Raw genomic sequence first — 14141 nt, forward strand, 5'->3', positions numbered from 1 at the left:
TTGGAAAATCCAGACACTGTGATGTTTATGGACATAACAGTATCATGGATAAAAGACAATGAAAAGCTGGATCTAGTGGTGGCCCATCAGCTACTGTCCACTGTTGAGGGCACAAGAAATTATACTGTGCAAGAATCCAAGGGCAGAGTTGGGCAGATCAAGCTGCCAGGTTAGCAGTCCATTCAAAAACTCCAACAGACTCTGTAATGGCTTTAGTCCCAGACAAAGATGTAACTAAATAAAACCCCTAATACTCCTTGGAAGACCTCAAAACAGCTAAGGAATTGGGATTTGGGCACCATGCTGGCATTATAAACAACTGGAAATATATTGAATCCTTATCCCAGAACACTGTATGGAAAAAATGATTAACCATATTCCCCAAAACATCCGTTATAGGTGAGATACTACTCTTCAGTGGATCCAGAAGTGTATTGCTGGTCCCAGTCTTCAGAGAACTATTTAAAAATGTGACACTGTGCTAAAAGCAACCCCCAGGCTGGGCTCTTCCCAGTCTAAAAGGTATACAATTTAGAGGCACCAGACCAGAAGACTGGCATGTAGACTTTACCATGATGCCAGAAACAATGGGTAATTTCCAATATTTGCTATTTGTAGACCCTTTTACAAGCTGGATTGAAGTTTTTCTGTGAACTTCAGAAAAGGTCTCAGGAGTTGTCAGAACAGTTGCAAGCAAATCATTCCTAGGTTTGGATTCCTACTAATGAGCCAGAGCAGCACAATGGACAAACATTTGTGGCAAAATTCACATAAGCAGTGTCCAATGCCTTGGACATTGAATAGAAATTACATGTCTCCTGGAGATGCTAACCAAATGCAAAGGGAAAAAAAGAACTTTGGTAAAGATAACAAGTTTAACTTTGGGGGGAAAAAAAAACCCTTAGGTAAGAATGGCCTTTATAAGTTGGCAGGGGTTAAGCCCCTGTGAAATGTTAAATGGAAGACTCTTTCTACACTCTTCCATGACTTAGAAGTCCTTGGTGGTGCTTACATTAGGAAATTGGATATTATCAGGTACATTCAAAACAGCAGGTTGATGTACCCTACAGATATACCCTTACACCTCCCAAATCCTGGAGACTTGCTGTTATTAAAGATGTAGAGAATCCAACACCTAGAGTACCAGCTCCAACCTGGTTGGACAAGACCTTATGAAATACTTGACCACCTGTTCTTCAGTGAAACTGAAGGGAATTAAGCCGTGATTCATCACACTCAAATGACAAGAATCCACAAGTTTCCTACACATAGTCAGCAAGGAAAACATTGAAATAGCCCTGCTTGGTCTAGCAAGTCCCTGATGGATCTAAAACTACTATTTAGTAGAACTGGGCTGAAGAAATCAGTCAATAAGTATAACAAGATACTTGTTAACAACAAATCTCCCCTAAGGTCCTAGATAAAAGAGAGTAGTAACCAAAGTACAAAAACTGGTGATGCAGTATGTTGGGTTTCAACCAGGAACTAAATGCTCCATTCCTCTAACTCAATCTTCCCTCCATTTCAACAGAAAAGGAAATAGAGATGTCATCATCCCAATTCCCTCAAGAATGAGCCATGATCAAAAGATAGTGGAGATGGAAACTAGTAACCAAAGAGTTTATGGGCCTACTCTCAGCTGCATTTTTTTTTCATTTTTCCCAAGTTTGTTTATTTATTTTGTAGGTAGGGAGCAGAGAGGGAGAGAATCCCAAGCCAGCTCCATGCTTTCAGCACAGAGTCTGACACTTGGCCTGATCCCATGAACCACAGGATCATGACCTGAGCCAAAATCAAGAGTTGAACACTTACCCAACTAAGTCACCCAGGTGCCCCTCAGCTGCAATAGTTAGCCAGTTATTTTCCATCTGACTTTAGATTTCCCCTACTCTATTCCTTCCTAAGGGCAGATTTGAGACTTACCCTCTTGTCTCATTTGGCTGCCTCTGGAATATACCCTTCCTTTGCTGCATACTTCATGTTTTAGTGATGATCTTTGCTACTCATTGGACAGATGAACTTGGGTTTGGTTACAGCCATCTCAAAGTATGCACTATTGATAAAGTATGGCTACTTTAAATTATAATAATATACTCTATATTGTATAGTATGAACTATTGATAAAGCATAATGTTAACTAAATAAATTTACCCAGGATACAGTTTATAAACAATGATAATTTTCTTGGAAAAGACAAAGTGAGATCAGGAAAGACTTTCTAGTGTAATTCAGTGCATGTGAACTAATTGAGAGATGAATGAGAAATAACATAGCTTATGTAGAAAAAAATGTCTAGGGAAGAATGCACAATGACACACAGGGCTAAAAAAGACATAGTGATGTATCAGAAACTTCTAATTGTCTCCTAATACTTAGTCACTCCTTTTTCTATGAAATATAAATACTCATTGTTAATTAAGCCTATGGCCAACTAAAATAAAAAAAACATATTTCAGCACCTTATCAATTAGTTATTGCCATTAATCAAGTTTGCTATATCAGAAGTGAGCTGTAAAACTTTTTAAACAATGAAAAGACTCTACCAAAACACTACTATAACTGATACATGAATTCACCAAAGTCTCAGGATATAAAATCAATGTACAGAAATCGGTTGCATTTCTATACACCAATAATGAAGCAACAGAAAGAGATCTCAAGGAATTGATCCCATTTACAATTGCACCAAGAACCATAAAATACTTAGGAATAAACCTAACCAAAGAGGTAAAAGATCTGTATGGTGAAAACTATAGAAAGCTTATGAAGGAACTTGAAGAAGACACAAATGGAAAAACACCCATGCTCATGGACTGAAAGAACAAATATTCTTTCTAAATATTCTAAAATGTCAATACTACCCAAAGCAATCTACACATTCAACGCAATCCCAATCAAAATAGCACCAGCATTCTTCTCAGAGCTAGAACAATCTTAAAATTTGTATAGAATGACAAGAGACCCTGAATAGCCAAAGTAATATTGAAAAAGGAAACCGAAGCTGGAGGCACTGCAATCTTGGATGTTAGCCTGTACTACAGAGATCATCAAGACAGTGTGGTATTGGCACAAAAACAGACACATAGACCAATAGAACAGACTAGAGAACCTAGAATTGGACCCACAAATGTATGGCCAACTAATCGTCAACAAAGCAGGAAAAAGTATCCAATGGAAACAAGACAGTCTCTTTAGCAGGTGGTGCTGGGGGAACTGGACAGCAACATGCAGAAAAATGAAACTGGACGACTTTCTTACACCATACACAAACATATACTCCAAATGGATGAAAGACCTAAATGTGAGACAGGAAACCATCAAAATCCTAGAAGAGAAAACAGGCAAAAACCTCTTTGACTTCAGCCACAGCAACTTCTTAATTGACACGTCTCTGAAGACCAAGGGAATAAAAGCAAAAATGAACTATTGGAACCTTATCATGGTAAAAACTTCTGCACAGCAAAGGAAACAATCAACAAAACTAAGAGGCTACTGATGGAATGGGGGAATATATTTGCAAATGACATATCAGATAAAATCTATAAACAACTTACCAAAGTCAACACCTGAAAAACAAATTACCCAATGAAGAAATGGCAGAAGACATAAGAGATTTTACCAAAGAAAACATCCAAATAGCTAACAGATGCATGAAAAGATGCTCAACATCATTTATCATCAGAGAATTAGAAATCAAAACTACATTGAGATACCACATCACACTGGTCAGAGTGGCTAAAATTAAAAACTCAGAAAGCAACAGATATTGGCTAGGATGTGGAGAATGGGGAACCCTCTTGCACTGTTGGTTGGAATCAAACTGATGCAGCCACCCTGGAAAGCAGTGTGCAGGTTCCTCAAAAAGTCAAAAAGAGAATTACCCTATGACCCAGCAATAGCACTACTAGGAATTTATCCAAAGGCTACAGAAGTGCTGATTCATAGGGGCACATGTACCCCAGTGTTTATAGCAACACTATCAACAATAGCCAAATTATGGAATGAGCCCAAATTTCGATCAACTGATGAATAGATAAAGAAGATGTGGTTTATATATATAATGGAATACTACTTACCAATGAAAAAGAATGAAATATTCCCATTTGCAACAAAATGGATGGAACTGGAGGGTATTATGCTAAGTGAAATAAGTTAGAGAAAGATATCATGTTTTCACTCATTTGTGGAAGTTGAGAAACTTAACAGGAGACCATGGGGAAAAGGAAAGAAAAAAGTAATTACAAACAGAGAGGGAGACAAACCATAAGATACTCATAAATACAGAAAACAAACTGAAGGGCATGGGGTGGAGGTCGAGAAATGGGTGATGGGTATTGAGAAGGGTACTTGTTGGGATGAGTACTGGGTGTTTTATATAAGCAATGAATCACGGGAATCTACTCCCAAAGCTGAGAGCACACTGTATCCACTGTATGTTAACTAACTTGACAATAAATTATATAAAATAAATAAAAAATAAAAGACGGGTTATTTTATTTATTGAGTATATTTGATGCACATTGTTACAGTAGTTTCTGGTGTACAAGACAATGATGCTCACCACAAGTATACGTATTTGTCCCCTTCCTTAAAGCACTATTACAATATCATTGACTTAATTCTCTACTCTGTGCCTTTTATTCCCATGACTTATTCCATAACTGGAAGCCTTTGTCTCCCCCTTGCCTTCACCAGTTTTGCCCACTCCCACCCTTTTTCCCTCTGACAACCCTCAATTTGTTCTCTGTAGTTATTTAATTTCTAAATTTAAGTTTTTTTTTTTTATTTGAGAGAGAGAGGGATGGTAGGTGGAAGAGGGGCAGAGGGAGAGAGAAAGAAAATATTTTAAAAAATTGTTTAACATTTATTTATTTCTGAGAGACAGAGACAGAGTGCAACTGGGGGAGGAGCAGAGAGAGAGACACACACAGAATCTGAAGCAGGCTCTAGGCTCTGACCTGTCAGCACAGAGGCCACCACAGGGCTCGAACCTATGAACCACAGATCATAGCCTGAGATGAAATCGGATACTTAACCTACTGAGCCACTCAGGTGCTCCAGAAAGAAAATCATAAGCAGGCACCATGCTCATCACGGAAGCTTGACAAGAGGCTCAATGCCAGGACCCTGGGATCATGACCTGAACCAAAATCAAGAGTTGGACACTTTACTGACTGAGCCACCCAGACACTCCTGTTCTCTGTATTTATAGCCATGATTCTGTTTTTTTGTTTATTAATATGCAGAATCTAAAATAAAAAACAAGAAAGATTCTTACAGGAGGGTACACTCCTGCTTTTTCTTGGTGCTGCTGTTTGAACTATGGTTGTGACAGCAGGGACTACCTTAAGCCATCAGCACAGAGAGTTTGCGGAGAACCCTACAAGGGGTTTTAGCATCACTGTACATTTCCCAGTAAGAAGCACTGGCAACTGCTTTTTCACACTGCCTTGCAAGGATCTTTGTAAATCCACTAGCTATGGATGATAGAAACGCTTTCTTTGGAGCGTTGAGCAGATTTATTCCTTGGCCATAATAATAAAGATAATAGCTCCTTTCACAGCAAAGTTTGGGCAGGTTGGTCATCAGCCTTCTTTAAAGAATTAGCATTTCCTAAACTTAATGTTCCTCAAATGTGAGAAAGGCCAACCCCCACTGCATGTGCAGTATTTACCCGAGCCTCTTATCCACCCGTCCACTTGGCAGGGGACAAGAATCAATGTGGACATGAAGCTCATGCTGCTTATTGTGCTGTGAATAGTAGAATTTTTTCTCTGACCTATGAGTCTTGTGTCTTCTTACAGCATCTATAAAGCTATGATAGGCAAATCTGTTAGATTTCAAGCAGTAAAAGAATTTCAGATTGCTCACAGTTCTTAACAAGGGTCCTACTCTACTGATGATATGCTTTAAAGTGGGAAACAGCCTGAGTCTCAACACACTTGAACCCATATCCTTAATGATACAGGGTTGGTTTCCTGAAGCTGCTATATTTTACTTACTAGGATATTAAATATGTGGCACTCACTCAGATAGGCACCTGGCAAAGAGGTCTTTAAACACAGAGACCTGATCATTCAACTTGCGATAAAACTCATCTGTGTGCTGAATAAACACACAAGTTAGGGAAAGCAGTGGGGGAAGACTCAGATTCTTGCCATTCTCTGCAAAAGTCAGAAGAGTTTACTCAAATTGGGAGTATTTTTGATCTCCTGCCAGTTTTGGGCATGCAAGGGATATATTGGGCTATGAACCTGATGATTCCTAGAATGTTATTTCTCTGTCCTTTTCTCATTGAGTGAAAGTGAAATCCCAGTGTGGCAGCATGGCACATGAGCCCTTCATTCTCGGGCTAGTCTTTTCATCTACCAGCTGCACCTCTTCTTTCCCTCCAACCCCCCTTCCATCAATATGACATGACTGCCACTCCTTATTTATCACCTGCTGTGACCTTTCATGCCCCTTGTCTTTATGCATAATGTTTTCTCCTATATGTAATGCTTTTCTCCCTGTTTCTTCATCTTACACATTTCCACTCATCTTTCAACTCTAAGTTAAAATGTCACGTTTCCTTTCTCGCTTCGAAACTGTCAGCTGCCACTTCCTATCTTGTCAGTGCATTTACTTCTAGCATCAGATTCTTCTCTGCTCTTCCGATTCTCACCATCTAATTTGTCATTGAAGTGAAACAAAGCAGGGAATCAACTTAAGTTATGATTAAACAGCTTGTGAGGGCGGATCTGAGAAGATAATTGTCTATGAAGTTATGTGTATACATAATGGCCTTTATTCTAACTGCTGGAGAGTATACTATTTCTATCCCTTGGTTATTTTTATAACTTTAAAAATACGTAGAGTAATAGTTATTATTGTTATTTATTTTTCCACTTTAATTCATAGTCACTTAGCAAATTTATGTTTCAAAATAAATGGATTAAAGACAATGTTGTTTGCTAGCATAGATTTGTAAAGTACATACTTTTCAAAATCTTTCAAGTATGAAAATACATTATTTTTAACAAGGAATTCATAAAGCAGTCCAAAAGGGCACTATTATTTTGTTTTGTTTTATTTATTTTTGAGAGAGAGAGATACAGCATGTGAACAGGGGAGGGTCAGAGAGAGAGGGAGACACAGAATCGAAACAGAGTCCGACACAGAGCTCGAACCCACAAACTGTGAGATCATGACCTGAGCTGAAGTCGGCCGCTTACCTGACTGAGCCACCCAGGTGCCCCAAAAAAGGATACTCGTATCTTTTACACAAATTAGTTTTCTCATTTATTTTTAAAAGTTCATTTTTGAGGAAAAATTCAGTGCATTTACTCATCAAATGATTTTGCCTTTGTATTAATCAATATATTACATTGAAATTACAGTAATTTCATTGTTCACCTGTGGACTATATAATATCATATAGTCTATATAGAAAAACATTACAAGGGACATGTACCAAATGAAAGAAACCACAATAACATAGTCTAGGCTGCAGTAGGTAATGTATAAAACAATAGCTACCATACATCAAACAAAAGGGACTGTCAAATATTATGTCATTTTCATTAAGGCCTAACATAAATTTCTTTTTTATATAATCCATGTGTTACTGGATTTTATTAAGAGACAGTTCACACAGAAGAAAGAGACTGAATGGATAGTGGTTTGAAATATACATAATTATATTAAAGAAGTCATTGATGTTGTAACTTGTGAACTCTCAGGACTATTTAATTTCCAAATGAAAGGCTGTGTCTTATGTGAAGATAGTAAATAAGTAAAATTTCTTCAATGTATATAAAATTTTCATAAAAGCTCATGATTATAGCATACTTCTTTACAGTTAAATCTTCACAGAAATAAATGAAGTTCCAATTTCCTGAAGTGTTTAGGATGATAAAAACTTCTTAGTGAATATTTAACTTATGGGTGTTTCTGCAAGTTAAACTGTCCAACACTTGTCCTTTAAAATGTTGCTACTGGTTAATTTCAACACACTGAAAACTGAGATCTAGCAGAAACCCGTGAGTAATCAAGCAAAGAGGCCTACAGCCATAAAGGGCACGCTTGGGCAATCCGAAACATTTCATCACGCTAAGCATTAAGAGAAACATAAAACAGCTTTTTAAAAATATGTATCTAGGATATAAAATCAGTTTAAACATCCTATTCTAGAATTACTAAAGAATATTAGAGCATGGATTTGCAAATCTAAGACCTGAATGATTTTATTTACTAAACAACAATGTCTTCCTATACGTTTACTTAAACTTAATTATTTAATTTTCAGTTTCTATTTACCATTATATCAACTATAATTTCCACTGGTAAAGCAAAAATTCCATAACATCTAATCTTATTAAAACACATTTGAGGGGTGCTTGGGTGGCTCGGTTGGTTAAACGTCTGACTCTGGCTCAGGTCATGATTTCATGGTTCACTGTTCGAGCCCCACACTGGGCTCTCTACTGTCAGCACAGAGCCCGCCTCAGATCCTCTGTCTGCCTCTCTCTTGCCCATGTGTGCATAAAAATAAACATAAAAAAATTTGAGGCTCATATGGTAGTAGAAAATATAATTTAAAGGACTTCTTTTCTACATTTTGTCATTCAGACTATAATATTGAATCCTATTTTTCTGATTGCGTTTTTAGGTTATATTCAGTTGGAGGTCGTGATGGCAGTTCCTGCTTGAGTTCGATGGAATATTATGATCCTCACACAAATAAGTGGAACATGTGTGCTCCAATGTGTAAGAGAAGAGGAGGTGTTGGAGTGGCCACATGCGATGGTTTTCTCTATGCAGTAGGAGGTCATGATGCGCCTGCTTCAAATCACTGTTCCAGGTTACTAGATTATGTAGAAAGGTAAGATCTAAGGTCACAGTTACAGCGTGAGAAATAACGTGAATTACATTGATGCCTGATGTAAGTGATTGTAAAAACTGCATAATTTAGGGAAGGGTAAATTCTACTTTTTAAATCTGTTTGTCTCTTTATCCACCCCTCCCCAAAACACATGTACACACACTTTCCTTCCCTTTTTCTTTTAATTACAGCATCATTAACAGTGTTATATTAGTTTCAGGTGTACAATATAGTGATTCATTGCTCATCAAGATAAGTGTACTTTTAATCCCCATCACCTATTTCACCCATTCCCCACACACACCTCCACTCTGGTAATCATCTATTTGTTCTCTATAGTTAAGAGTCTGTTGTTTTTTTGTTTCGCTTTTTTTTTTTTTAATTTGATTCTTGTTTTGTTTTTTTTTTCTTAAATTCCATATGTAGGTGAAATCTTACGGTATTTGTCTTTCTCTGACTGGCTTATTTTGCTTGGCATTATACTCTATAACTCCACCCATGTTGCTGCAAATGGCAAGATTTCATTCTTTTTATGGCTGAATAATATTCCACTGTGTATATGCGCCATATCTTTATTGATTCATCTATTGATGGACACCTTGCCTGGTTCCATAATCAGACTGTGGTCAATAATGCTGCAGTAGCACAGGGATGCACGCATCCTTCTGATTTAGTGTGTTTGCATTCTTTGGGTGAATACCCACCAGTGTCATTACTGGATCATACAGGAGTTCTGTTTTTCTCCAGATCCCCACCACCACTTGTTTCTTGTGTTTGACTTTAGCCATTCTGACAGGTGTGAGGTAATATCTCATTGTGGTTTTGATTTGGATTTCCCTGAGGATGAGTGACATTGAGCATATTTTCGTGTCTGTTGGCCATCTATAATCTTCTTTAGGAAAGTGTCTGTTCATGTCCTCTGCCCATTTTTTAATCGGATTTTTTTTAGTGTTGAGTTTTATAAGTTCTGTACATATTTTGGATACTAACCCTTTATCAGTTATGTCATTTGCAAATATCTTCTCCCTTTCCATAGGTTGTCTTTTGTTTTGTTGATTGTTTCCTTCACTGTGAGGATGTTGTTGTTGTTGTTATTTGTTTCTTTTGTTTTGTTTGATGAAGTCTCACTAGTTTATTTTTCAATTTGTTTCCCTTGCCCCAGAAGAAACTAGAAAGTAGTTACTAGGGACAATGTCAAAGAGGTTACTGCCTGTGATCTCTTCTAGGATTCTGATGGTTTCTCATCTTAGATGTTTAAACTATTTTAAATTTATTTTTGTATATGGTATCAGAAAGTGGTCTGGTTTAATTCTTTTGCAGGTAGCTGTCCAATTTTCTCAACACCATTTGTAATAGATTTTCTGTTTCCCAATGCATATTCTTGGTTCTTTTGTCAAAGATTATTTGACCATATAATTGTGGGTTTGTTTCTGGACTTTCATTCTTTCTTTTTTATTTTTTCCTTCCTAACTCCCTCCTTCCCTCTTTCTTCACTTCTTTCCTTTGTTTCTTCCACTTTTATTTAAAGCCCTGTAATTTTTTCCACAGGATTTAAAGTAATATTTTAAAGGATCGTTTAAAACAGTTTTAAGTGATCTACTAAATCTATGAATATTTGTTAATTCTTTTTTTTACATTAGATGTTGTTCATCCTGTTGTTCTACTACTCCCTGCCAACTCTCAAAGGTGAATTATGGACTTTTTTTTTGTATCATAATTTTCTTAATGGAAGACAGACTTATTAGAACTCTATTTTCTATAATCCTGGTCCTCTTTGAACTCTTCCTAAAAATGGCCCAGTGCACAAAGCTCTGGAGTAGACATATAGGTTCTCTTTTAATTCTCCCTAAAAATGGTCAAATGCACAAAGTCTGAAGTATTAAGGAACCCTGGCTTGGTCCAACAACCCAAACACTTGGAGGATTAGTAAAACCTAAGATGGTATTTCTTATTATGTAAGGATACATGCTGATATATGGGAAATGAGAATAGGGAATATTGAGGTTAACTGTTATGTCAACTGGGATAGGATAAGTAATTCTACTGTAATGAACAACTTTGAAATTCTCAGGGACTTAATACCTTATTTTTGTTTTCTTACTAGTGCTACATGCCCATGACAGATCCATGATATCATTGTTCTATTACTCAGAATAGCATATAAGCTAAGTATAAGCACTTCTAGTGTTAAAAGGGAAACTTGTACACTATTCACTGGCTCTTAGAGTCTGTATGCCAATAATAGAATTCTCTTTTCTTCATACTTTGACCAGTCACATGGCTACAGAAAACTTCATGAGGGTGGGAGAACTTCCAGCTGGGAGAAGAACAAGAAATATTTGGTAGCTTGCACTGATGGAAATAACAATTGTCCTCTTAATATTAGAAAATTATATCCATTATATTCATGCTTGCAGGTGGTATAGTCAGCGGCAGAAAGATGCTCTCTCCTTTATAATATATTCTTTTAAAGATGTGTGATGATATTGATTGAGAATAAGGCCATTGGCAAGAGATAGTTTTTAATAAACAGACTCTGCTCAAACTTAAGCCACTTCTTGAATAAAGTGCAGAAACATGTTTAATGACATTGCTAGTGTGTGAAATGGACGGTAGGTTTATTTATGGCTCTCCGTACATAGAGGAAGCTGATAAGCTCAACACTATTTCACTTCACCATTCACTTATCCAAAGAGATTAGGAACAAGAGGTGTTACAGTGAGGACAATGGTCAGAGTACAAATAAATAAATGTATACTTTTATATACACAAACATGAAATAATGTATTTAAAACATACTGCAAATAGACTGACAGCTCATTTATATTTTTTTCTGCTAAATTCTTGAGGAAAATAGCAAAAAAAGTGATAAAAATGATGTGGCTCCTATTTCTATTATATATTTTACATAAATGTTACTAATGAATGATATTTCATTATTCTCTTCCAACTTTACTGTGTAATGTATTGAAATGTAGTCAACAGAGACATAAATAATCCAGGTTAGAAATACATTTATGATGAAAAATTAGACTTGAATAAGCATAGCTGTTTTAAGTTATAGGAGTACAGTGGGTATGAGTGGCTTAAGTAATGCAGAAGCACACACTATTGTCATGATTCGTATCCCAGCTCATATTATGTGTCAGATTAATAGCATTTTTGTAGTATCTATAACATATATTCTATAGTGATGATTTAACATGTAAATCATCAATAAATCAAGATACATAATAGTACTCTGTAGGATTATTTTTCGCATATAATGCAAAGACTGTTTTTTAGTATATAATCATAGGAAAACAATCATTAGGAATACCAAGTAGTAGTGTACAATGCTATGTATCACAGATTGATAGATGGAACAAATTTTATTATATGACAATGAGTTCTTATGGAAACATAAAGGTATTATATAATACCGGTGTTAAAGTACAGTTATATAAGACATCAAAAGTTGTAAAGAGTCAGGCTGCCTTAAACACAATGAACGCTGGCATCAGAGCAAGAAAGAAGGCAAGGACCCAGTAAGACCAGAGAGTTTAGAATAGTTGATGGAGCAGTGAAAACCAATTTTGCAGCTAAGCCTCACTCTAGTAAGAGCATCCTAGTGGACAAAATTGATGTCCAAAAGATGTGAGTTCTAGCAGAATTTCCAAGAAGGTACAATACATAAGACAAAGCACGTGTATCTATCTTTTTTTTTATTCTACACATATTTGTTTTGCATGTGTTTTCACTGTGCTAAATAAAGCTTAAAACCTACTCAACAAAAGAGGAAAATAAATAATTAGAACTTTAATATCACAAGTAAAACAGGAAACCAGGCTGTGAATAAGAAAATATGCTCAGGGGCACCTGGGTGGCTCAGTCAGTTGAGCGTCTGGCTTCGGCTCAGGTCATGATCTCACGGTTCGTGGGTTCGAGCCCCGCGTCAGGCTTTGTGCTGACCGCTAGCTCAGAGCCTGGAGCCTGTCTTCAGATCCTGTGACTCCTTCTCTCTCTGACCCTCCCCTGCTCACGCTGTCTCTCTCTTCTCTCAAAAAAAAAAAATAAATAAATAAAACCATTTAAAAAAAAAAGAAAATATGCTCAAAGGCATCAGTCTCACTGTTGGCTAATAATAGATGAAGACCACCCTTGCCCTCCAATCTGCATCCGAGTGATAAAGTCTGTAAGAGAGGGATATCAAGATAATAGGAGCCTCTTAAATCTGCCTTTGTAATGTTCACTCTTCCTTCTTCCAATTTTCTCTCCATATAGTAGCCAGAGAGATCTTTTCTTTTCTTTTCTTTTCTTTTCTTTATTTTTAAATAGTTTATTGTCAAATTGGTTTTCATATAACACCCAGTGCTCTTCCCCACAAGTGCCCTCCTCCATTACCACCACCTCTTTTCCCCCTCCACCCACTCAGTTCCTTTTCAGTATTCAATAGTCTGTCAGGTTTTACATCCCTCTCTCTCCCCGCAACTCTCTCTCCCCTTCCCCTCCCAATGGTCCTCCATTCGGTTTCTCCTGTTCTCCCGTTAGACCTATGAATGCAAACATATGGTATCTGTCCTCTGCCTGACTTATTTCGCTTAGCATGACACCATCGAGGTCCATCCACTTGGCTACAAATGGCCATATTTCATTCTTTCTCATTGCCATGTAGTACTACATTGTATGTATATATACCACATCTTCTTGATCCATTCATGAGGTGATGGACATTTAGGCTCTTTTCATGATTTGGCTATTGTTGACAGGGCTTCTATGAACATTGAGTTATATGTATCCCTATACATCAGCACGTCTGTATCCCTTGGGTAAATCCCTAGCAGTGCTATTGCTGGTTCATAGAGGAGTTCTATTGTTAATTTTTTGAGGAACCTCCACATTGTTTTCCAGAGTGGCTGCACCAGTTTATATTGCCACCAGCAGTGTAGGAAGGTGCCCATTTCTCCACACCCTCGCCAGCATCTATAGTCTCTTAATTTGTTCATTTTAGCCACTCTGACTGACATGAGGTGGTATGTCAGTGTGGCTTTGATTTTTGTTTCCCTAATGATGAGTGACGCTGAGCATCATTGCTCGTGCCTGTAGGCCATCTGGATGTCCTCTTTGGAGAAGTGTCTGTTTATGTCTTCTGCCCATTTCTTCACTGGGTTATTTGTTTTGTGGGTGTGGAGTTTGGTGAGTTCCTTGTAGATTTTAGATACTAGCCCTTTATCTGATATGTCATTTGCAACTATCTTTTCCCATTCTGTTGGTTGCCTATTGGTTTTCTTGATTGTTT

The 14141-nt window shown here is 37.1% G+C and overlaps 1 protein-coding gene across 2 annotated transcripts in view; it reads left to right on the forward strand.

Annotated features, from left to right (window-relative positions):
• The window catches only part of KLHL1 (kelch like family member 1), a 336973-nt gene that overhangs the window by 310235 nt on the left and 12597 nt on the right, over positions 1-14141 (forward strand). For both annotated transcript variants that reach the window (XM_029938429.1, XM_029938430.1), the window contains one exon: positions 8651-8863. In XM_029938429.1, the coding sequence (XP_029794289.1) occupies positions 8651-8863 (213 nt within the window). The remainder of the gene's footprint in view (positions 1-8650; positions 8864-14141) is intronic.

The sequence above is a fragment of the Suricata suricatta genome, chromosome 4 (assembly GCF_006229205.1).
Source record: "Suricata suricatta isolate VVHF042 chromosome 4, meerkat_22Aug2017_6uvM2_HiC, whole genome shotgun sequence".
In the NCBI taxonomy this organism is placed as follows: Eukaryota; Metazoa; Chordata; class Mammalia; order Carnivora; family Herpestidae; genus Suricata; species Suricata suricatta.